The sequence below is a fragment of the Pavona decussata genome, unplaced genomic scaffold (assembly GCF_977016875.1).
Source record: "Pavona decussata unplaced genomic scaffold, jaPavDecu1.1 SCAFFOLD_190, whole genome shotgun sequence".
Lineage (NCBI taxonomy): Eukaryota > Metazoa > Cnidaria > Anthozoa > Scleractinia > Agariciidae > Pavona > Pavona decussata.
Window position 1 is genome coordinate 1,430,001 of NW_028145599.1, and position 25,294 is coordinate 1,455,294.

The following is a 25,294-nucleotide window of genomic DNA, read 5'->3' on the forward strand; positions in this document are numbered from 1 at the left end:
TCTGGTCAGTTTTACTTTTGGGTAGCGCTGAAGTAGTCGAGGAGCATATTCGGCTTTCTTCTCTTGGCCACATCTTGGCTGAGTGGACGATCTTTCCGCTTCGTCATGGTACAGGTTCGAAGCAACTCCTCTGAGATGGCGAGGTCGTTGACGTTTGGAAGGGCAGCCTGCGCAGGCGATAGTGCACTGCTCGGAACAAGAGTAGCGTCAGGTGCTAGAGTTGCTGTGATAGAGCACGTCGACTGTGGCCAGTACTGATATACGTTGTTTAGGCGTGGAACGTAAGATGGTGTTCTTGGCGTTATGAACAAATCTTGTTCTTCGTCCTCTCTTTCTTCCTCGCTGTGGTTATTTTCCTCTGCCGCTAGCGGGAGGGGTTCTGTTAAGCTTTTCACCAGGTTTTCATCTTCTTCTGTGAGAAAGTCAAGCATTCTGCAAACTCGCTTCCATTCAGCCAACGTTTCGGGAGGGTGCCGAGGTTACTGTGGTGGGTTTTGAGCTTGTCCTGCAGCACTTCGAAGTGGGCATTAATAGTATTTTTCCTTTTCCCATCGAGGTTGCCATGAAGAAGCCTAACACAATCGTGCAACTCTCGCTCAGTTCTCAGCAGCCAGGAACCTTCAAACGCTCAAGCTGCCTTCTCGTGGCGCTGTTCTTCCTCCCTCGCTCTCTCATCTCTCCAGTAGTTGTCTACTTCCCTCTGAAGTGGGCTTGGCATCTCTTGATATGGATCAAGTGGCAACATCTCCATGCTCTCCACACTTATTCCCGTGTCTAGCAAGGCTTGTTTTTGCATTTCATATTGCTGTCATCTTCTGTCTTCTCGCATGACTCCCTTTCTCTTTTTTTCTTTGAGTATGTGTTCAAGCTGTCTGCATTGTAAACTGCCTGGATATGATCGGTCCACGGAATCCCTGAATGTATCCAAAACGTGATCGGACGTTGAGGCACTTTCACGGTCTTGTGGAACATTTGTGACTGAGCTAGAAGTGGTCTCCTTGACAAGGGAACTGGCCAGTGTGAGACATCTGAAATCCTCTTTTTCCTTCTCTTGCAGGATTCCTTCTTCATTGTCTCTGTCTGTGTCGTCTTCGTCATTTTCATCGCTCTCGCTGTCGCCTTGACAATCTTTTGCCTTATCCATGGCCCAAACCACTCAATCCATGGCGTGTTTCTCCAGCCATGCTGCGGCGCTCTTCTTAGGATTTGGAAGGGTCTTGAATACATAAGTGCGCAGTTGTTTCTCCATTGCTGGTTGGTGTGTTGGACCAAACTGCAGCTTATGCTGGGTGGTGATTGTCATGGGGCACTTGTTAAGAAAGGCCTTTGCGGTGTGGTACTTTACATCATGTGCAGAGTACACTCCCTGAGTGAAGACCTTCCAATCGGAAATGACCAGGGCGTTCTCACTGGCTTCATCAATGAAGGTCACGTTAGTAAATGGCATGATCATCGCTTTTTTAAAGGCTCTTTGTTTGGTCACTGTTGCTATATTGCCATAGTGTATTAATCCCTGGATCGGGAAAAAACAAACTTGTCTTGCCACTGTTTGCTTCGCCTCGTCTTTGTGTTGCTTCTTGTTATAGTTCAAAAGCTTTAGAAAATCATCACAAAAGTGGGCCACCTCATCTGGGGACAAGCTGTTTTCCAGGATCTCTTTAAAGTACTTAGGATCTGGATCCTTTGTGGAATCATACGCGCAAAACCCCCTGGACGACATTTAACAATGTCGTTAGCGTTAATTGGACTCTGTACAAACGCATGCTTCTTTATGGACCAGCAAATACCAGCATTAACTTTAATAAGAGCGTAGTCGATCATCAAAGGTTGGAACAGCCCACAATGAGGATCTGACAGCAGCTCAATCACCTTTTTCATCTCTTCTATGAGCCTCGACTTGAAGTAGGCCTAGACACAAATATCTTGTAAAATGCTCTAAAAATCTATCCGGAAATTCTCAATTTTTTCCCTGAAAATCCCTCCAAAAATCTCTGAATATTCCCAAAAGTTTCTAAAAATCCTTCAAAATCCCAAAATTTTCTAAAAATGTCTGTTTTTCTCACAATTATTTTTTAATGAAACCTTAGCTCTCCCTTGAAAATCATTATCATCTTCAATAAAAATAGCTTCACTTGGCTCCGCTCCGGGTTCTGCCATGTTTGAAACTTACTTCCCTTGGAATGATGGGGGTATATTAGATATGGGAAACACTTGCACAATTGGATTGCAGTCTAGCAGTCACCAACTCACCAAGTATAGTGAACAATGGGACAAAATTTTCATTTCATAGGAATTTTAAATAAAACGGCAAAGAATATACAACAATTTTTGTTCCACATCATCTAAAAATCCCCAAAATTTCTTAAAATCTCCTGATGCTCTAAAAATCCTAAAAAATTCCGGCTTTTTGTATCTAGGCTTAACTTGAGGTGCTCGTTCGTCGTGATAGTGTTGATGAATGGTCTGGCCTGGAACTTAAATGAGTAAGTGTACTTTGCTTTTGGGTCGTGCTTTTAGATCTTGCCTCAGTAACCGGCATATTCAAGTTGGTGCATTGCGATTGTTATGTCGTTTACTAAGATGGTCAGCTTGTCAGAAAGTCTTTTCTCACCCATCATCTTCGTTGTATTGGAGCTGTTGAAACCAAACTTATTGATCTGTAGTTTGGCTTCAATCATCTTCTCTAGTACCTTTGTCAGAGATTGCTGGAAGGTAGGGTTGAGGAGTGTAACGCACACGACGTTTTCTCTCCCACAGTTCTTTAGCTCTTGAGCATTCTCGTCCCCAGAGCCCCAAGGTTTTTTTTTTTAATTGTTAAACGAGTGGCTCTGAGTCCATCTAAAACTATCTCTTTTTTCATTGGCTGATTCAAATCATATGCGCAGAAGGCTGGTAAAGAATGCGCATACTCTCACTTCCGGGTAGGCGTCCCGCGCTCCTCTTTGGGAAGAATTTAAAATTTTGGCGGGCTTTTCTTCCGTACTGGAGAAAAGTGGAAACAAGGCAAGTACGCCAACAAAACCAGTTTATAAATTTCCACGCAATCAGTGTGTTGCCTGCAACAAAGTTATCGGTGACCAATGTCACCCGGTCTTAATATTTGGTCAAACTGGTAAAGAAATAGCGCCTAAATTTGAGAGTCTTACTGGAATATCGCTCAATGTCAGCGATCCTTTTCCGAAGAAGATATGTGTACCGTGTATGAACAAACTGGAATCCGCAGTAACATTCAAGAAAACGTGTGTAAATTCGAGAAAAGAACAAGAAACTCTGCTTCTTGAGAGAGTAAAGGGGGGAAGAAATCCTGGCGAGAGCCCATGTTCTAAAAGAAATACAGGGAAACAAACTCAGGCTGTGGAAACACAAGAATCTTGCTCGGGTTCCGAGGTTGTGCGAACGCGCTACAAGGCAATTCTACCCAAAACCACTGCCGAGCCCAGCACTGATAGCAAAAATTCACAGGTTGTACACGTTCTCAGCAAATACGGCTGTGACAAAACCGAAGGTTGGAGTAGCATTAGTGTATTTGAAAATTGAATGGAGTTTTGAAATTTACATGTCAGTTTTGAACTCCGCCAACGAGATTAAAGAGTTCCCTTGTTTATTGACGGTATAGAGCTATGAATTTTCTTTATGTTACAGCATTAAGTATCTCGAGAATAACAGCTGTTTCTGAAGTATTTTGAATTGTTGTTTTTCAGTTAATGCGTCTGTCTCGAAAAGATTTTCCAGATAAATGTTCAACGTTCCATTCAAATGCCGGACATCTTTAATACATGTTCATTTCATTCGAAGAAATACTGGTCACGCTTTACGTAGTCTAACTGTAAATTTTTTCAATGCAATTATTGAACCATACAGGTTGAACACACATAAAACAAATAGTCGCGTGGGCTGCATGATTGATTAATTGTTACAATTTGCCAAAGTCAGACTCATTCTCTCTCTTTCCAAATAATTTATCAGACACAGAACTATTTACATGATAAGTGATCTTTTGTTTCATGTAGCTTAGAACAGACCAAAATGTTCCCATGAAGACTGATGATGTACAAAAAAGTAGCAAGTGTTTTCTAAGGTACCGTTATGCCTAGCGACATAGCTAAACAATTGATGAGCATTCCTCCTCTAAAAAACGCATTTAAATTGCTGTACTTAAAGGAGCTCCAGGAACAAAGTAAAGGATTGTGCAAGATAAAGGAAAATCCGTGAATTTTACGAGCTGGTTCCAAATCTTTTCAGGAACTTGCTTCATTCAAATGGGCAAAGCTGCTGCTGGAGTGGGAAGAAAGAGCACCTGATGTTTTGGACGCGGTAACAGCTGTGGCTGTACCTGATAACGCATTCTCGCTATCTCAAAAAGCAGATGCCCTAATACCGCCGATTTGCACTGCTCTCAGCACTCTTTTTGGTGTAAGGAATGGAGAATTGAGCCTCGTAAAAAAACTGATTACTGTTGTTGTTGGCCTGGGCGGATGTAGCAAAGTGGTATGTACCTTAATACAATGCAATACAATACCATAAAACACAACAGAAAGTTTTATTAAGGCGCGTACTTATTTAACTTTACAGTTAACTGGGTACACTTATTAAAACTAAACAACAAAATTACAGAAAAAATTGTCAAAAACGATGTCAGTTTAAATCTAAAATATCAGAAGTGATGTACATTCTCAAAGGCCGTAGAAAACAGAAAGGTAGTTATTTCCCTCTGCACCAATCGAAATGGGGACTATCCATTCAGAGCCGGTATCCGTGGGAGCAAATATCGGCACATGTGACCATGACTTACCCGGAACTCCATACCTTCAGTTTTTTCCAGGTTTAAAACCCACAGTATGTGTTTTTTATTTAGACTTTTCAGAGATTGAACAAATTGGGAATATGCCAGTCCAGTCAAAGTCGGATTAGGATAATGGTTGATGTTGGAGGAAACCTAAAGAAAATCGTCAAAGAAAAAATGGACCAGGGCTGTCATCCAAGAGTTGTGTATGACAATTTTGATTTCCGAATTACCCTGGACAACTAACGAAAGATCATCACAACACTGACAGCCACTGGATTTCTCAGTATTTGACTTTTGATAGAGTGGTCACTACTGGCTTGAACAACAGTCATCCCATCGGTGACCTCAAGGAGTTTCAGATCTTTAGTTACTTGATAAATGAAGAGGAAAAAGCCAAATTGAGATCTGATTACATCATTCTTGCTAGTAGAGTCCTTGCTAGGTTCTTTCCTTGGATAGAACCCCTCAAAGATGTCCTGGGTAATATAGAACACAGGTACTCAAAAGAAATGGGTCAGAAGTCAATGGTTGTGGACCTCCCTGTAGTTCCCTACAACCAAAACAAGCATGCCGGCGTCATACAGTACCTGGAATGGATATATAAAATTTCTTTAAAGGGGTTCTCAAGTTAGAAAATGGGGGTAGCGACAATGGTGACAGTGAAGATACCAATGAAGAATACCTTGTCCAAATACCAATCGGGGTTGACCTCCTTGGCAGAGAACGTATAACTGGGGCAAAGAGGCTGAGAAAAGGATGTGACAAGACCTCAGAGAGATTCGAGAACATGACTGAAACAGCGGAATACTGGCACGCAAAGCAGGCATTTCTAAGTGTATGTTATTATTAATATTATTGCATTGAAGGAAAGGCAGATAAATATTTTATATTAATTGCAAAAAGGCAGAACTGCAGCAAAACAAAAGGAGTTTTACTTGTCCTCTAAAAAAACTTTATGAAGCAAACAATTATGACAAATCAGCTAAAAATGAAAGCACAGTAAAAGATACATATGATGAAATCACGCTGAAATGCAACAAAGAAACATGTGTTCTGCCTTTTTAATTTTTTTTCACCTATTTAACCTAAGTCCTGAGTGCCAGCCTCATTTAGTCGTTAATAATCACACTAACAACGATACTTCCTTCCGCTCAGGTATTGTGGAGGGAAAAGAACATGGGACTACGGGTAAAATTCGCCTTCTTCTTTATCTCGGTTCGACGTGGTAGACGATTTGAATGCGCGCTTGCACTTTCCTGAGTATATAACTAGGAGGGAGTGCTGTTAGTCCAGTTAGTTTGATTCTAATTTAATTTCTATACTTGTATTCAAAACAATGATTAAATGAAGGTTTATATATAGACTATATACAGCTATGAGAATAGGAAGGGAGGGGTGGGGTCTAGAGGACAGTTCGGCCGTAATTATTTTGCACCGTTTTTTCATTGAACAAGCAGATATTACGTGAAAATTTAAAGAGCATAGTGCTTTTTATTTACTCAGTTGTCGTCAGCAGGTTGCATGGGAACATCTGTACAACATGAAGTCCAGCCGGGATGTTGGCACCCTTGTGTATGTTCGTAATCTGTTCAGCCGCAGCAACGTTAAACAGAGTGTTAAAGATGGTTTTGCGCCAGCAGAAGATCTGTTTCTTAAAGTTTTTACCGCCTACATCATGGCTGCTTTCATCGACTATGCAGGAATGCCAGATGTGTGTTTACCCCCATCAAATGTGCCAGTTCCAGAGAAAAATAGCACACCAGAACAAAAGTTGTGGTACCTCGACAAGGTCATTGGCCCTTTTGATGACGGCTACTGTCTCATTTTGCAGAATGTGGAGGACGCCATTAAGTTACAAAATGAGCAACGAAATCAACAAAATGCTCTTTGTCCTGACACATCTACAGTTCCTCACACCATTTTGCCAGGTACGTTGTCATTTATAACATAGCGTGCTTGCATCCTAATCTAATTTCTATTGGCGTCATCATGGTACATTTAGTAAATAAAACCCTTCAGGTGGCTGGTATGTCAGATGATAATGTCCGTGGCTGAGAGACTGTCCGAAAAATGAATATTTGACCGAGAAGCAAAGCTTTGAGTGCAAATGTGAAGTTTTGAGGACAATCTCTCAGCCAAGGTCATTATCAGCCGACATACCGGCAAGCCAGAAAGGGGTTTATTTATTTTATAACCTTCCCATTATTTTATATATTGCGTGAAAACCGCTCGTAAAACAGCCAGTTCTGGTCTGATGGCGGATACGCGCGATTGACGTAAACGAGTACATTTGATTGGTTTACAGGATTTTTATTTTCACTGTGATTGGACCAAAACTTGACAAACTGACTCCGATGCGTGGGACTAAATCTGAGAGTCTACTCGTAACTTTCTAGACCTTCAAAGACACTGAAAGACATTGACAGCATGTCTTGTTGACATTTTTGTTCTTTCCGGAACTGCATTTGCGACCAGCTTTTTGATGTAAACATGACTGGACATCTACAAAACGAGTATGTTTTTCTTCCATGTAAAATAATAAAGATAAAAAGGTAAAACTCTTGAGCTGGCTTTTTTCCACTGGCTTTGTTTCTTTTCAGTGGAAATAATAGGAGGGCAAATATCAACGCATGTGGGGGTTATTGCGTGATAACCGTCCTGTGAATTTGCACCACGAGACGTAAAGTAGCCAATAAAATTGCGCGAAAATTAATGGGTGGGTTATAATTCTCAACATACGCCCGGCCGTGCATCCATCCGATAACGTGTGCAAGTCAGATGGAGCAAGCATGCGCGCGCTATGTTATTAAAACATTTTTACAGAGAGACACCACCTTAAAAAATGTATATTTATAAGAGCTTGTCAAAGTTGAATGAAACGTTAAAATTAACCCACTAAGAGAAACCACTTTCACCTTTTTTTTTGGACAGAGAATTTTGTAATTAATCAGGAACAAACTTGTTTTCTAGGAATCATTTAATTTATTTTCACCATATTATAAAAGAATTGGTTCATGCTTTAAGCTGTGCATATATCAAGTTATGGATGCACTTGGAGTGTTTGAAGAGCACTCAAGAAGCTAGAGTTACGTACTGTCCAAACTTCCTGCACGCTTATGCGCGCGCTAAACATGAACCAATTCTTAAGTGGTTGCTTCACACTTGATCAATAAAAAAGGAATTTCTATGTGTGAAAACCTTGAAGAACTTTATTTAATTATTAGACCGTTACTGATTACGCTGAACTAGAGCAGTACTTCTTAAAACCAAGAACCGAGAAACCAATAAAATGTTAAGCAGACACCAAGCACCAAAACATGAAAACTTTTTATGTTTATGTTTATAACGAGTAACATTGAGTGTATGAGAAAAATTGAAACATGCCTAACTAAATTATGCTATTTTCGTTTCTAATTATAAGTACTGCTGACCTTTGGGAGAGATTAAAGGTTTTGATGTTTGTCAACATCTTCAAAGGTACTCATTATCCTAAAAAAGGATAACTTACAGTGTGATCAGATATGTCATCTTTGCATCCTCAGATACCAGATATCAGTAGAGAATTGCCCGGTTCCATCATAATATTAAGAATTTTTTACTTTTCTTTGTTACAGGATCAATCGTGTTTCTACTTCAGGGAAACAAACAAAGTGGATTTTCGTTTGATGCTTTGGCAACATGCGTTAGTTCCATCATAACAAATGGTCAAATTCAAGTGAAGATTGCAAAGGTGTTAGTTAAAGGAAGGGGCAACTTTGCCAAGCAACTTGGTGCCTCTGCAAAATGGACAAGTTGTGCTGTGGCCAGAACACAACATTGCCTTGTATAACACACCTGCACCAGGTCATCAGAAGCCTGACACTAACAAAGGTATATTTTTTACTCCTCAGTCTTATATATGTTATCGTACTTACACGCACAAAAAAATATCAATTGCTCATGACTGACTGTGCTATAAAGCATCTTAAAATAAATATATATTTTTATTTGTATAGTCTGTATTCAATATTCAACTCCCTCAATTCTACAAACTGACACCAAAGTGACAAATCCCTTATGTCCCTCACAGCTTTCAGTTTCGTGATTTATCCAATGATAGACACATTTATTGTGATTACTGAGGTATCTAAACAACATCATTTTTAAAAATGAGCTGTGCCTAGCTTATTTCTATAGAGAATTACCTAGGCCACTTTTTATCTATCTGTCTGTCCGTCCGTCCGTCCATCCGTCAGTATGTCTAACATCGTTCTTCCTCAGAACAAGGTAATCATGTTGAAGAAGACCACATTAAGAATTATGGTCTCTGGATCATACAAATGGGCATGATGCTTCTACAAATGAATGACACAGAAAAGGAGGGGGATGGCAACAGAGCCATTGTCAATAGCAAGTTGTTGCTGCCAATGTTTAGATCAAAAAGTACGCCTTTGAGATGCTGCGATTAATCAGCAAAGTCAAGTGCCAGATGACAGAGAGAATGGCTGCAAGAACTATCCATGGGCTATCAATTGGAAAGGTAATTTGTTGTTGCCCATGGCCCATATGCTTGCTGAAAAAAATGTTGTTTTCCGTGCAAAATGGTACACAACAGTTACCGTACATGACGTTCCAACTGATACAATTTGTTTTTCCTATCACGAGAAGGTCAGGAAAAGTAGAAAAAGGTATAGGTTTCTGTACAAATTTTACTCAAAACAACTACTCGAAAAAGGCACTTAACAGCAATTATACGCATCGTTTCTACAGCAAAACAATTTGAGTGCAAAAAAACCCTTCTAAGTCCTCCATTTGTAACAAAGCATTCATATTTTATGTAAGCTTATTATACATTATATCTGGTCCCGCGTTGTGATTCTTCTGTTTTGTTGGTGGTGAAGAATTTAAATAATCTGAGATCACAAATCATTACAATTACATTATTTTAAAACCCCATGTATTTTTTTCTTTCCAACTTTTCTACATTAAGGTGGTAAAGGAAAGAATGTAGCTGCAGATTTAGAGGAAGAGCATTTTGTTCAGTTCCACAAGAAGCTGATTAAGAGCATTGGAGCCCAAAAAACTATCCAGGCAGTGAGTAGAGCCACAACAGCAGCTTATAGATTAAGGAACAATGAAGAAAACTTTGATGAGGAAACTGGCATTCATCCGCAATCAACAGCACATACTTCTCTGAGTGCTGAGAAAGACCAGAATGAGATGATTTCCATTATTTGTGGTCTCAAACCATGTCAACATATGCTTGGAAGACATCATACAGCCTTTCCAAATCTACCACGAAGCCTACTTGATCTCGTAGACATAAGGATTCTTGGGGAGTGGATGAAATCAAGTAAACAAAAACTGGCCAGAGATCCTGATACACCATGGGATGCAAGTGGTGATGAAGAGTCTTCACACTCAGAAGAAAGTGATGAACCAGTCTCAGATGATGAGACCTGAACACATGCAAAAATGGTCAGAAACCAACAGTTCTTTTCAGAACTAAAAAGGCTCTTTTAGGAGCCACCAAAAGTATGAAAGGTGTAGTCAACAAAACAAAATTAAATATGTGGGAAATTTACCTTAAATGTCTTAATCCTAACAAATGGTAAATTCCCTTCAAGATCACCCTGTAAATTTTGCACCTTTAAATGTTACCACAGACAAGAGACTGAATTATTGGACAATGTATTTCCAGGGTTTCAATGGGTTATTAACAGAGGTCATGGGATATCAGCCATTTTTACCACAATTGTTTCTAGTCTTGCAATCTGATTGGCTAATTTTTCATTGTCTATAAGAGTCTAGACAACGCTGCTCGTGTCAATCAGCGTGCCAAAATTTTTACTCATTGTAAAAATTTTCTTAAACCTTGATATTGTGGTAAACAAAGCGAATGTGGTTTAGTGTTGTCTGCACTCTTATCGACAATAATATTTGTCATCACAGTGGTCAAAATTTGTTGGGGATTCACAAGGCGCAACATTTTGATTACTGTGATGACGAATATCGTCAATGAGAGTGCAGACAATGCTAAACCACATTCGATTTTTTAATTTTCCATACCTAAGAAAGAGTGGTCAGTCTTCCAGTCTTCAAAACCAAGCTTGGATCCAGACCAGTTTTCACTATTTCATGGAAAACGGTCAGAGTTTTACCAATAAGTAGATACAGTGTTTTAGAATAAAAGAAGATAACTGGTTTAAATTTGGAAAATGCCCGTCAGGATGACTTGAAAACCCAGGGATGACACTTCTAATTAGAGGTGTGTCCTCAAACCCTCCTAGAATGTTATGACTTCGGCACTCATTATCAACAAAATAGTCACATTTTTCCTTGGATCCATGCCTGCTTGCAATATGGAATCATTAGGATCAAGCAGTATTTTTTGGTTATTTTTAATAAAACATTTATAATTATTATTCCACTGAATTTTTTGGATGTGGGATGATTGTAGCCAACTGGGTGCTAAGCCTCATTGTTTATCAATCATCTCATATCCAATACACTACCCCATAATGAGTTGACTTCATTGTTGTGAGTTTGAACCAGCAGGCTGACATGGTTCACAAGATATTTCACTTTCACTGCTGTCCTCAGGTTTGCTGCAGTCTTCACATTTGCAAGCAGTCTTACAATTGTCACAGCAGTTGTGTTTATCATATTGGCATGACAATGAAGAACCAAAATGATGGAGAATCACCTTTCGCCTACAACTCTGTGTAGTACTGTATTCTTGCATGACATGCTGCAGAGCCTTTTTCCCTCTACTGATGTCATATGAATTATAATACAGGACAGATTCTGCTTGTTTTCCATTTCTTCCAGCTCTTCCAGTTTCCTGGAAAAATTTTTCCATGGTGTATGGACACATTGGACACATCTATGCCCACCCCGAAGGCAACTGTTACAAACAGCACTCGAGCCACCGAAGATTCTGAGATTAAACTTTTCACAAGACTGTTACGGTATTGCTCAGGGTACTGTGCATGATATTGAGCAAACAATCGGTTGGTAAAGAGTGGTAAAGAGCCAATAGGATAATACTGATATGCTCTGAGTTCTTGCTCAAAGAAGCAGTAGCATTCTCCACATGTCTCAAGGTTGTTGTATACAATTGTCAAGGGTTTTTCAATGAGTTTTGTTTTAAGTTCGTCTGCAAGTGGCTTTATAATGTTTAATAATTTATCGTCTCCATTGTTTCTCCTTCTTTGGGCGGTATAAAATATGTTTTCTCTTTTGGGGTTGGCTTCTACAGTAATGGCATTTCTCATGTTCAGGCTGTTTTTAATTTCTCCCCTATACAAGGCAGTAGCTGTTGCTGTCAATGCCAACATGGGGGCGTCAGGCAAAAAGGTGCCCAAAAGGCTAAGCTTCTGATAAGCAGGCCTGAAGTCTTTCCTAAAAGGGAAAACAATATTATTACCTGGTACTTTTTCATTTACACCCTCACATTAATACAGTTAAAAAACAATAATAATCTCATTGCTGGATTTTAATCTGAGCTATAGTGATACAGTATATAGGAGGTAGCAGGTTTAAGTTGTTGAGGTGTCAGACTTGTTACCCCAAAGGTCCTAGGTTCAACTTCCTGGCTATGCTAGCCTTGCAAAGGGCCTCAGGTCCACTCCCAAATGTGTTTCTGTCCAATTTGTTTCATTATTGCTGAGAAGCCCTTCTCTGGATAGTTGTTATTATGTATTGCTATGTGTTAGAAAATTATGTATTATTGTAATTACTATTATTATAAATTCTTATACCGCTCGTAAATGCAAATGAGCTTCATTTTGGATGTCAATCACAGCAGTCTTTTGTGTGTGGTATTGTTAAAGTGACAATTCGCGGGAAGCATCTATTCATTGAAACATAACAGAAAAATAATGCAACACAAAAGAACGAAAGGCGAAGTTTATCAGCAGAAGTTGCGTGACTAAACTAAAATAAATAAAAAGTTGCCCTGCGCTATCAAGGAAGTGATAATATTTAGGTTATACGATGACAAACGACAGTTCCCAATAAGAATGGGCATTATGTATGCTATCATTGCGATAAAAAAGGAGTAAAACAGATAATAACAGTCTCCAGTGAATTGAAAGTAATTTGCATAATCGAGCGATTTTCTGGAGTGCCATTAGGCGTGGTCAGTGCTAACCAATAGTTAATTGCAGGCCAAAGCGATTTGCTGGGTTGCCATTAACCATTTGCTCAGATTGTGTGCTTTTTTTATATATTTTTTTTATTTTGAAAAACACAATACTTACAATACAATAATAACACCACTTACACTTATTACAATGCTTATTTACATTACTCTACTTACGGTCACTAATAATTGCACTTCTTACAGTATCCAACTCTACTAACAACACAAACGGCTAACTTTACTAATAGATACAAAAAGTACTATTTTTTTTAGCATTGCACAACGAACACACACCGACAATGGCGACGCCCAGTTAACTCTCTAACAAAAATTAAACTAATCTTGAAGCTTCCAACTTATCGAATTTTTCTGCAAGACTTTTCACAAGACGACTCAGCTCCGCAACGTTTTCTGCTGACATATTAGACTAAACTTTAAGCTTTTTTCCTGAGCGCATAATACTCATATTAACAACTTTGAAGCCATTTTAGATACTTTTCAAGCAGAGCACGGAACGGCACGTCTTACTACCTTGAAGCCATGCCCAGTCCTCATGCAACTCCAGATTTTGTGCTTGGTACAGGACTATTTTCTCCATCGTCATCGCTCTCATCACTTTCTTCTATACTTTCTTTCTTTTTCTCTTGTGTAGCTATGGCACTGAAGAAGAATGCCGCATTTGGTATACCTGAGAAAATTCAATCAAAACTGTTTTTCAAGGTCACGAAGCTTAGTTTGAAGAGAAAAGCAACCAGGAGCTGAGTCGAACCTGAGATTTCTCTATCACAAATCCTGCTTGTGGCAGATGCGATTCCAAGATGTCAGAAGGTCTTTTTCCTTCCCGTTAAATACGCATTTTGCACTAATAACGCTGCACTGACCAGCAACAACGGAACTCATGTAACATAAGGCGGCTCCTCGAATGGCCTCGCTGTTTAACTGTTTACTTGGCTGTTGTGCTGTCAGCATCCTCAACAGATTGACAGTGGACAGAAATGAAGCCCAAGCTTGCTTCTTATATAGACCACTAGTACTTGCTAAGTGGCTATGAATATATGAATTTCACAAAGTGATGCATATTTCTGCCTTAAAAGGATTGCATCTCTGTTTTAAACACCTCCTCTACTTTAGAGGTCCTGACGTACTGTTTCTTCCACTATGATAAGCTAATTACAATATTATTCTTTGCAACTTGCTGTCACTTGTTGCAGTAATTTTCTAACTCAGGCAGATTTTGGTGTTGATTCTTTGTCCTAGAGCAATTGTTAATTTTGACAGCTTCTAGTTTTTGCGTGTTTTTTTAATGCTTCTCTTTTTTTATTAAAATGCTTCACAATGTATGTGCAAACTTGTGAAAAGGCAGACGTGATGATTAGACTTGAAAACTACTCGCAAAGTGTCGTGTCTTCCTTGATTATGTTACCAGAAGAAATCGAAAACAATTAGATACAAAGCAATGAAAAGAGGCTTCGACAACCCAACAAATTTGATAGTGCATACGTTGTCTTGTAAAATCCATGTCAGTAGTCACAAAATTGCATGTTGGGTTAAATCTGATCATTTTTTTAAAATATTTACTGCTTTTTTACATTATGTTTTTACAAAACAATACATACAACAATACTACAGTAGAGTGACAGTAAAGTGACAAAGGTAACAAAGCTGCGATACATGTTCTAGGTAACTAAACTAAATAAGTGCTAGCAAGGGCTTCCATAAATATAAAAACATATCTTTCTGACCTTTTGAGTATGCGATTTATCTTTGAATTAACAGTTTTTCTTTTACCAGCTCGAGAAAGAGGGAGAGATTGGGTAATTTATGTTCGTATTTTTGCAGAAAAACATGTCTTTTGCTAAGTAGAATATAGTAATTAAAGATATAGGGGCTAGAACTTCCAGGATAATAGCCGTACATTATTCCTAATTCATCAAAATTGTAAATAACGTTATTTTGATTATTCCACCAGAGTAGGACTGAATTCCAATAGTCTCGTATATTGGGACAGTTAACTTACATGTGCAGTAGCGATTCTACTTCATTACAAAATTCGCAGAGGGGAGATTCTGAGATGTTCATTTTATACAGTAGGTTTCTGCAAGGTAAAATGTTATGAATTATCTTATACTGAAATATACTTGGTTTCGTTTCTCGTGTTATTCTAAATGGTAATTTATAAATTGCACTGATCATCGTCTCATCTACACCTAACCTTTGTAACCTAGAGCTAGCTAATGGTTCTTTAAATTTCTTTTGAATAAGCATATTCCTGGCTCTTTTGCAAGTAATACTAGAATGAATAGTCGGTTGGTCATCTTGTCAATTCCTACCATTTATTGATTGTAACTCACACTTCCACTCTGATGGTATTGCAGTTATTAAACCCCAGAGGTTGGTGAATGGCGTGGTGAGCTTAAATTTTCATATGAAAGGAAATTGCCATCCTCTTCTAATAAATCTTTGATTCTAAGACTTCCAGCGGCATGCCAGTTTTCCCAGTATACAGATTTACCTCCAATGGTAATGCTTTTATTATTCCAAATAATGACCTCTCTAATATCCTGTTTACTTAGAGGGGTAAATCTTGCAACATGAATTTCTGCCCAAGCTTTTAAAATGTCGATATAGAAAGCTGGCATGCTCTTTAGTTCTAGAAGACTTAAATCGTAATTACAGTCAAAAATGAGAGTCGTCCAACATTTTTCAGATAATAAGATGGAATAATCATCCAATCTTCATCAGTACTGTCCTTCATTCTTTTTACCCAGGCACATAGCAAAGATTTTGTAATTATTTTATATTCTGGTAAATCTAAGCCTCCTCTTTCTTTTGCCCCAATAAGTGTGTCTCTTTTTATTTTTGGTTTTTTACCGTTCCAAACTAAGTCAGCTATTAATTTGTTAACATATTTTTTTATGAACACTGGAATGTTTTCCGATAATTTGTCTGTGTATTCATAGTCTTCCAGAAGTGAATTGTTAAATTTCCTGAATCCCGGTCCTCTTGGGTGTTGTAATCGTGTTCGAATATCCATTGTAACCAGAGTGGTCGCAGTGCGGTGCATATTTTATCTCACAACTCTGCATGAGGGACCTTTGTATAAAATCTTTTGTAATAAACCATAAATCTAGTCTGCATTTTATTTTCAAGTCTTGAGTTCGCCAAGTAAAATCTTTTTCTTTTGGATGCAGCGATCTCCACACGTCCTCTAAATTTAGAAAACTTATTAAACTTTTGATCTCTTCAATGACGTTCTTTTTGAAAGATGTGTCACCGCCTCCTACTTTGTCATTCTCGGATAGAGGACAATTAAAATCACCTCCCATAATGACGTTTTCGTTGTGAAACCACTCGAGATGCTTTTTTAACTCACTGAAAAATTTAACTTGTGCTTGGATATCATTCGGTGCATAAACATTAACGCATAACACAGTCAGATCTTCGATAACGACTTTGAGGATTAGTATTCTGCCGTCTTCACTTTGTAATATAGTTTCAGTAAAAACATGCATTTTGGGATTGAAAAGAATAGCGACACCTTTGCTATGTTTACTTCCATGACTGAAATAAATTGTGGAGCCCCATTCATTGCTCCAGATTTTTTCTTGATCGGGGGAACTATAAGTTTCCTGCAGAAAAATGACGGAGGCTCTCCTATTATGTAATTGTCTGAAAATAGCTCTTCTCTTTCTGGAAGCATTTAAACCTCTTACATTAAGTGTAACAAAACTCAATTTATGCATTATACAAAGGATAAATTGTTCAACCTATGTTTGAAAGCTTAGATTGCGAAACTTGCTATTCCATGTGTATCACGCGCATAACGTTCAAACATAAACTACTAAAACAAATAACAGTTTACCTCCAACGAGGTGTGATCTAATTTTAGACGTTGCTGTGCGGAGTTCCAACAACTTTGGGATGGATATCTGAGCTTCCGCTGAGCTTGGACAAAACAAAAATAAGTCTTTCTTCATCTTTTTGCATTTCGTCAGCTTCTAGTCACTCAAGCTTATATCAAGTCCAAAATGAAAAATTATTTTGCTTTGCTGTCACTACGCTCCTACCTGTGTTTGGATTCGTTATCTTTCTCCCTCTGTTCTTTCAATTGCTTCAGCTCTTTCTCTGGGATAACTTTCGCTTTTCCATTGCTGTCAACGCATTTCAAAATAGCAGGATACACGATGAAGACTTTAGAGCCTGCACCAAGCTTCTGCTGGAGATATTCCTTTACCGGGGCAATCGCTTTTCATTCCTTTGAGTTTTCTTTCCGAAATCTTCACTTATACCGATGAGCTTCCCGCCCAATGGGTTGTCCTTTAATCTGGCAGCGGCATTTGAGATCACTTTCATTTTATTAGAGTGGCGCAGGAAGGCCACATGTATCGGTCTCGGTCTTTGTTTACCTCCGTTGTCATTCCGTAGCTTCGTTGGCATTCGATGTGCTCGTTCAATTTCCACCTCCCATCCACAGAGCATTTCCAAACCCATGTGCGTTGATACAAAATTCTGAATAAAGCTTATACAATTGTCTCCTTCAGCTTTCTCTGGCACATAATAAAACAGAAGATAGTTCCTTCGTGACCTGTTGCGCAGTTCTTCGACCTCCTTTTGTAGTGCTTCAACCTTGCTTTTATCGGCTTTCTGCGCGGTAGCCATCTTTGCATCTTCAACATCTTTCTTCATAGAGTTCAAGCCAATTTCAATTTCTGCAACAGTATCTTTGAGCTCTTTGGATTCAGTTTCAATTTTCTTTAGCCTCTCGTGGATTTGGTCCAGCAAGTCGAGCTTCTCTAGTTTCTTTAGTTTCTCAAGGATAGATTTCATCATGGCGTTGCCCGCTTTGTCGCCTGGGTGCATCCCTTCTTCGTCTTTGCTACTTGGAATGCGAAAGCGCTTTTCGCTTGGTTTCTTTGAGCTCATTAAGCTTGTGCTTAAGGGTTTTAAACTTTTGCATTATACTGGCCTGAAGACGTTGAGAAAATTAGGTTATACACGCTGTTTCGCTGGAGCTCAAGCAGAATACGTCTATACCATCTTGCCGCCTATGCAAATCTGATCATTGTTTATTCATATTCCCATCAAATCCTTGAGAACCACTTCTTCTGCTTCAATAGTAGAAGTTTGTGTTGCTTATATTACACATAATCCATTGCATGACACTGCAAGTTTGCAGGTCAGACAAACTTTTAACATACAGCTGGAAGATTAGGATTTCAGGGAATTAACGGGGGCGTGAATCTATAATCATGTTACTGCTTTATAATATCGTAAGTATGTACATATAAAATAAATGCAATAATAAACTTACAGTAGACATGAGAAGTAAATCATTGTTTATTCATATTCCCGTCAAATCCTTGAGAACCATGTCTTCCGCCTAAATAGTAGAAGTTTGTGTTGCTTGTAATATATGAGACATAATCCATTGCATGACACTGCAAGTTTGCAGGTCAGACAAACTTTTAACATACAGGTGGAAGATTAGGATTTCAGGGAATGAACGGGGACATGAATCTATAATCATGTTACTGCTTTATATTACTGTAAGTATATGGGTATAAAATAAATTCAATAATATACGTACAGTAAACATGAGAAATAAATCATTGTGAATTCATATTCCCGTCAAATCCTTGAGAACCATGTCTTCCGCCTAAATAGTAGAAGTTTTTGTTGCTTATAATATATTACTCATAATCCACTGCATGACACTGCAAGTTTGCAGGTCAGGGAAACTTTAAACATACAGGCGGAAGATAAGGATTTCAGGGAATGATCGGGGACATGAATCTATTTATTAGTTTATTTTTGTCATGTTGAGAATGGATCATACAGAAAGAAACAAATCACCGTTGTAGCTATTATCTGGTAAGGAACCAGGAAGTTTGGGAGACGATCCTTCCTTCCTTCACGTTTCCCAAAAATTTGGCGTATCATGTCTTTAACGTTTGAGTTTATCCAATTTTGTACCGATTTTGTTTGGCGAATCTGCAAGATATACTGGTCCTTCATTCGGTTTTCAGCAAGTCTACTTCGAAAAATTTGCCTAATTTTAACTGATTTTTAGTTTTGTTGCCAGTTTCGATGCGTGTTAGAGGAGCATTCCCTTTGCATGAACTTGTTCCTTTTAATCGTGGACCTTTTAGCTTAAAGCAGAACATATTTTATCTAAGTAGGAACAAAATGTTAATTTTTAGCTCAAATCAGAACGATTTGTTCCAATTTGCTTTTGTTAAGGGAACAAATAGTTCCCAAATTGACAGTTTAGGAACAACAGCTTGTTCCCTTCGTAATTTGAGAAACAAATGTTCCTATTGATAGGTTCCTTTTTACAATAATTGTTCCTTTTCAGTAAAGTGTGGAACGTTCATTCCGATTTGCTTTTTTGTTAATGGACCAAATAGTTCCCAAATTGACATTTTAGGAACAACGGCTCGTTCCCTTTTGCAATTTGACGAACAAATGTTCGTATTGATAGGTTCCTTTTTACAATAGTTGTTCCTTTTCACTAGCGTGTGGAACGTTCGTTCCGATTTGTTTTTTGTTAAGGGAACAAATAGCTCCCAAATTGACTAATAGGGAACAACATGCCGTTTCCCAGCGAAGTGCCCCAAGACGAGCCAAGTGGATTTAATAAAAACTAAACTAGTGAGCAGCACTCTGCGAACTGTAGTTGTATAACTTCTTATTTCTCCTACGCGTTTCGTGTGACTAACGCACACTTCGTCAGGGAGTTTAACAATACAGCATGATGCGCCTGTATATATACCTAACTCATGCTTAGAGTTAACATATTTTCGTAAAAACACACCTACGGAATTGCAGATAGGAAAGCCAAACCCCGCGGTAATGTGTCTAGGAAACAGGCGGTAGATTTGGGCAAGGCGTGACATACTTTGTGCGTGATATAATTTTGGGGCCCACAGTTTAAGCTAAAACTGTGGGCCCCAAAAAATAACTTACTTACAAATATTAGCTAATGTCGCAGTTTTCTTGTAACATATAGTACAATCTAATTCTGGTAAGATAGTGCTAACAACACTCTTAATACATGCGTGACTACAGTTAAAGGTAGTCTTAAAAACAATAGTCCTACCCAAGCTAGACTTATTCTTAGGTTTCTTGTAAAGCCATTTCTTTCTGTCACTGTATCGTATTTCACGAAACAATGGAAGCAGAAAGCTGAAAGGATACCCCCTAACTCGTAGTCGCTTCCAGAACTTTTCCCTAGTTTCATTAAATGAATTAGAGGAAGAACTGTTTCTAGCGTATCTAATTAATTCCCCTTTGATAAAGGCTTTCTTATTGCTAGAAGTGTGAAACGACTCGAAGGGTATGTACAGATATTTGTTAAGAGGCCTTCGAAAGGTGGAAAATTGCAGCACGTTCGAAGAGGTATCTCTATAGAGAAACAAATCCAGAAAAGAAATGCTACTCTCCCTAATACAATAAGTAAGTTTGATTCGATCAGTTTTGCTATTGAGAGCGTTAAGAAATTCAAAGAGGGTACCTTTGGGCCCACACCAGATAGCAAAAAGGTCATCAATAAAACGCTTGTATAACATTAGATATTGGGCGTAATATTCCACAATATCCTTCTCGTGATGAAACATAAAAGTGTTAGCCACCGTGACTGCGAAAGGCGTGCCCATAGCGATTCCAAACACTTGGTGAAAAATATCCGGGCTAAATTCTGAAGATATGTAATTATTATCAAAAACCAGTCGGGCGAGCTGAATCAACAATGGAGTCTCGGGAACCCTTGCTTCCTGAAGGAGCAGGTCGAGCGTGATTAGTGCTTTCTTCGTATCCCCGTTTGGATACAGGGATATGACATCCGCCGTGACCAGAAAGCAATCGGTATTGGGTAAAACCGTGTTCTCCAATTATTGAATAAGCTCACCCGAGTCCCTAAGAACAGTAGGCATACGTGTTTTAGGCTTAGCAAGCTCGTCGATGAAAATACTAAAAGGCCTAGTAATATATGAATGAGAAGCAGCGATTGGTCTTCCCACCATAGGATTCTTATGGATCTAAGGGATAATGTGAAACTTAGCCGGACTAACAAAATGATCGAAACTACACAAAAAGCGAGCTACATTAGAGGAGATAAATCTACTATAAATAAATAAAAGCTTTTCGCGAGAGTTAATAACATTAAGACGGCTTTCATACCAGTCCTGTTGCGTGACTTTACGATATGACAGTTCGTCATGCAAATGCTTAATTGTCTCAGCTTGAACCCAATCCGTAGACAATGGTGCAGGCTCCATGTTTTTATCTGTAGGCAAAACTTTAATGTTCGGGTTGGATTTCAGCTCTTGCAGTTCTTTTCGCTCCTGTTTTGTAAGATTGTTCTTCCAGTGCGGTATGTTAACTGTGATGTTATCGCGTAGCTGCTTGCGTACAGCAAAGAGTTTGTCTTCAAGTTCTGGGTTTTCTCGCGGTGGATTCCAGCCAGTTGGGACGTAAAGTCTGGGGTTGAAATCCGTGTCTTGTAAACAATTGGCGAACTTATCTTGAAGGCGAACTCTCCGACAGAAGTGTTTGATCTGCAGGTTGAACTGAGCAACACTCGGGGGTCGACGCGAAGGTCTGAACTTTAATCCTATGCCAAGGACCCTGGACTGCCGATCAATAAGCTGCACTGAAGTAAAGTTATGGATTTCCGAGTTTCGTGGTATTTAATCAAAGAGAACAACCATTTCTCTCTCGGAGAGCGACTGTCTATTTTACGTGGCCGGAGCCTTTTCCTCGGGCGTTTTTTGAAGACGATCGAGGTTGGTTAGAACGCTTCGCTGGCGAGGGCCGACTTTGACATGGCTTGCCATTGCGTTTGCCGCCAGGTTTTTTGCCCACGAGAGAAACTTTACAATTTCCTTCTGGTGGGTTCGTAGTGGCCATCGCATGAAGGGCTTCGTTTCGGACGATGTCTCTGATGGACTCCTCCGAAGGCACGAAAACCTCGTTGTCGTCCATTTTTTCACTTCTGGTGACCTTGCGGTTGATCTCTGTTTGAAGAGCTTGAGAGGCTCGCGAGACCGCAGTGTGCTTGGTGATCGGCTCAACAAATGCTATGGCGGTCTCAACGAGACTGTTCGCTTGCAACTCCGAAATTTCGTTCTTTAGAAGCTCTACTTTTCAGCGTGCTATGGTGCCATCGACGTTGGCGGAAGCGACGCGGACGTCCTCCTGATGGTCTTTAATCTCAGAGCAGAGATTCTCGATGGTAGCTTCCAGCATCTTCACTACTGCCTCGCGAATAATATCATCGAATTTGGCTTGAAGTGTTTCCATGTTTTTGCCTTTGGCTTGAATACTTGCGATCCTTAGGCCAACTGGGATGGTGCCCTTGCTCAAATGCTCATCTAGCCGCTTTACTCTGGACAAGAGGTTAGAATGGGCTTTGTCGGCATCCACTCGCAATCGAACTGCCTTTTGAAGAACAGTTTCGATCGTGGAATCCAGGCTGGGACAGCTACGCTCTGGAAGTGGCTCTGAATCCAACTGTGCTGAAGAACGGCGGTGCTTTGGTCCTAAGCAACTAGTTCCATTTTCGTTCGACATGATGTGGCTTCTTCTAGTATTGACTGAGACAATTCAATAAAGACTAAACTAGTGAGCAGCACTCTGCAAACTGTTGTTGTATAACTTCTTTATTTCTCCTACGCGTTTCGTGTAACTAACGCACACTTCGTCAGGGAGTTTAACAAAACAACATGATGCGCCTGTATATATACCTAACTCATGCTTAGAGTTTACATATTTTCGTAAAAACACACCCACGGAATTGCATACAGGAAAGCCAAACCCCGCGGTAATGTGTCTAGGAAACAGGCGGTAGATTTGGGCAAGGCGTGACATACTTTGTGCGTGATATAATTTTGGGGCCCACAGTTTTAGCTAAAACTGTGGGCCCCAAAATTATATCACAGCACACTGCAATTTTCAAACCCCGGCATTAGCAAAAGGAAGGCCACAAATACGATTTTGAATTATTTTACAAGCCAATAAAAGCTAATGATAAAAAGCATGTCGAATTTAGTATTATGATTTCCACTTACTCCTCTGAACACCACTTCAGTTGTACAGCCTTCCTTTTTCCTTCTAGCAAAACATACTTTTGGAGGCCTGGAACTTCCTCTCGTTGAAACTTTGCCTTCAACGCGTCAACTGGAACTTCTATTATGTATTGAAGGGCGTGTTTGGTGTCCGGCTCTGTTGCTGAGTCTTCTTGTTTCTGTAAGTCCTGCAGTTCTTCTTCCTCTCCCAGCACCCACCCATCCTGGTAATCAGTGCGAGCTCTTTCTGCAAGCTGCCATTCTTCTTCGGCTTTCTTCTTAGCAAAGTATTCTTCTCTGCTTTTCTCGATGTTCGGATAGTAGGGTCCATCCAATGAATGCAGCAGGTCAGCATCCTCTTCTTTCATCATGCCAAGTGCTATCCATCTTGCCTTGGTCTCTTCAAGGAACTGCTCCCTCGCAAGGTCTGTGTGCTTGTTACAATCTTCTCAAAACTTCTTTACGCCGGCACCAAGTAACTCTAGTTGCCTCCGCTTTAAACTGTTTCGCGGTTGTTGTTCACAGAGCCTGGAAATTTCCTCGTAACTCCTCTCCCAACCCTTCGCGTAGCTTGAATTGTCGTCATTGTCCCTCATTCCCTCGCTCTTCTCACTGCTTTCTTGATTTCGTGCTGGCTTTTCTTGGGATTCTTCATCCACCATGGCATCATCACTGTCACTTTCGTCCTTTGTAAAGTTTCGTGTGAGCTCTCTCTCTTCGTCGTGGAATGTTGTGTCACTTGGAGTGTTTCCAGGACTGGTGGGGGTAATTCAGGAGTCACTGCCATGCTACTTGCCCACACGATGCATTCAATTGTGTGCTCTTTCGAAAATTTCATGTCCCTGGCAACTGGTTGTGATCTTAAAGTCTTGAAGTGGAACTTTCTCAAACGCATGTTCATCGCTGCGTTGTGGTCTTCCCCAAAATCCATTTCCAATTGGCATGTAATGAACATAGGACATCGTATGGTCAGTGGGGTAGATGACTTATATTTTCTGTCGTGTGCTGTCAAGCCGCCCCTGGTGAGCACCTTAAGGCCAAAAAGATAGAGGCAAATTAGATAAAGGTTTCATTGACTTACGTGTTAACCAATCGTTAATGACAACGTTTGGTTAAGTGAACGTACCTTCCAGTCATCTGGGTCCAATGGTTTGGTGTAGGACTCGTCCATAAAGATGACCTGTGTGTCCTCGTCGATTTGGCTCTTGTTAAAGAGCAATAATGACAAAGTGCTAGTTAAACATCAGTAGGTAAAAGAAGACTCATTACATCTGTGACATCCAACATCTTAAACAAACAGTCGCAGTTAAACATAGCGACAAGTTTCACTGAATGTTAACTGTGTAAGTTATGAGATAGTGATTAGGGATAGCTTCAAAGGAAATCCGGTATATGCAATAAATAGCCAACAAAAATATCCAAAAGCATACTCACCTCTCAGGGATGATATGATTGAAATGTGCAAAGAAACTGGTCTTTCCACTGTTTGGCTCCCCAATCAAGCACTTCTTCTCTTTATGCTGTTTGATGCCATAGTGCAGCAGTTGCATGGAATACTCGCAAAAGATTTGTACGTCAGTCTTTGATAGGCTGTTTTCCAGAATTTTTTTGAAGTAACGGGGATCTGTTACTTTGTCGTGTTCGTGCTCGACGTATGCTCTCTGTGTTTCTCTTCCAATGTCTGAGTCTTGTATGGCGTTTTCCTCAAATCTTCTCTCACTGATAGAAAAGCAGAAGCCATCCAAAACTTCTATCAAGTCGTAATTAATCTTGAGCTGCCTGAGAAACTCGTTTTCGGGATCACCCAGAATGCTGTCTAACTTGTTTAGGTGCTTTATAATGGTTTCCTTGAAATGCTCGCTGTTGCCGAGTAGTGACAAAAACTTTTTAACTTTACAACAGTGTTGAAATGTATACTTAGAAGAACTAACTTTCTTGTAAACATCTCCATGGTAAAGCGCATATCCAAGCTTTTTCATTACTCTCTCGATGTCATTCATGGTTACCACCATTGGAGATGCCAGCACTTTTGTGCAGATTTCGCTTCCTGATGGCACACTGCACTTTTCAATGCCATACACATCGAACTTAAGCCCAGATTGGATGAACCACTTGCAATCTTACAACATGCTTGCTTCCATTCATCGCACTTCCCGACGGCTCTTCCATCAGTTTAGACTGTTCAGTCCCTGAAAGTGCATTTAGTGATGTTTGAGTGTCGTACACAAAGGTGCAGATGACCGTTCTTCTCTTCCTTTTTGCAATCTGGTAGAGCTTTTGCTGTGACGTCCTTTCCTATTTCTAGCAGGGCGGAGTGAA

The 25,294-nt window shown here is 39.6% G+C and overlaps 1 protein-coding gene and 1 pseudogene across 2 annotated transcripts; both read left to right on the forward strand.

Moving 5' to 3' along the window:
* The first annotated feature begins 3,201 nt into the window (after positions 1-3,201).
* On the forward strand, positions 3,202-9,130 carry LOC146462267 (uncharacterized; annotated as a pseudogene). The gene is made up of 6 exons (XR_014857167.1): positions 3,202-3,505; positions 4,214-4,488; positions 4,856-5,621; positions 6,303-6,714; positions 8,401-8,656; positions 9,047-9,130. The product of XR_014857167.1 is annotated as an uncharacterized LOC146462267 (transcript).
* LOC146462268 (uncharacterized) lies at positions 9,106-12,873 on the forward strand. Its single transcript, XM_085085824.1, has 3 exons — positions 9,106-9,208; positions 9,756-10,309; positions 11,369-12,873. The coding sequence occupies exons 1-2, from the start codon at positions 9,106-9,108 to the stop codon at positions 10,226-10,228; spliced, it is 576 nt and encodes a 191-aa protein (XP_084941950.1). The 3' UTR covers positions 10,229-10,309; positions 11,369-12,873.
* The last annotated feature ends 12,421 nt before the right edge of the window (positions 12,874-25,294 follow it).

Coding starts and splice junctions, on each gene's coding strand:
- LOC146462268 (XM_085085824.1), top strand. CDS start 9,106: ATGGGCATGATGCTTCTACAAATGAATGACACAGAAAAGGAGGGGGAT. Junction 9,209..9,755: donor GCCAATGTTTAGATCAAAAA/GTACGCCTTTGA, acceptor TTCTACATTAAG/GTGGTAAAGGAAAGAATGTA.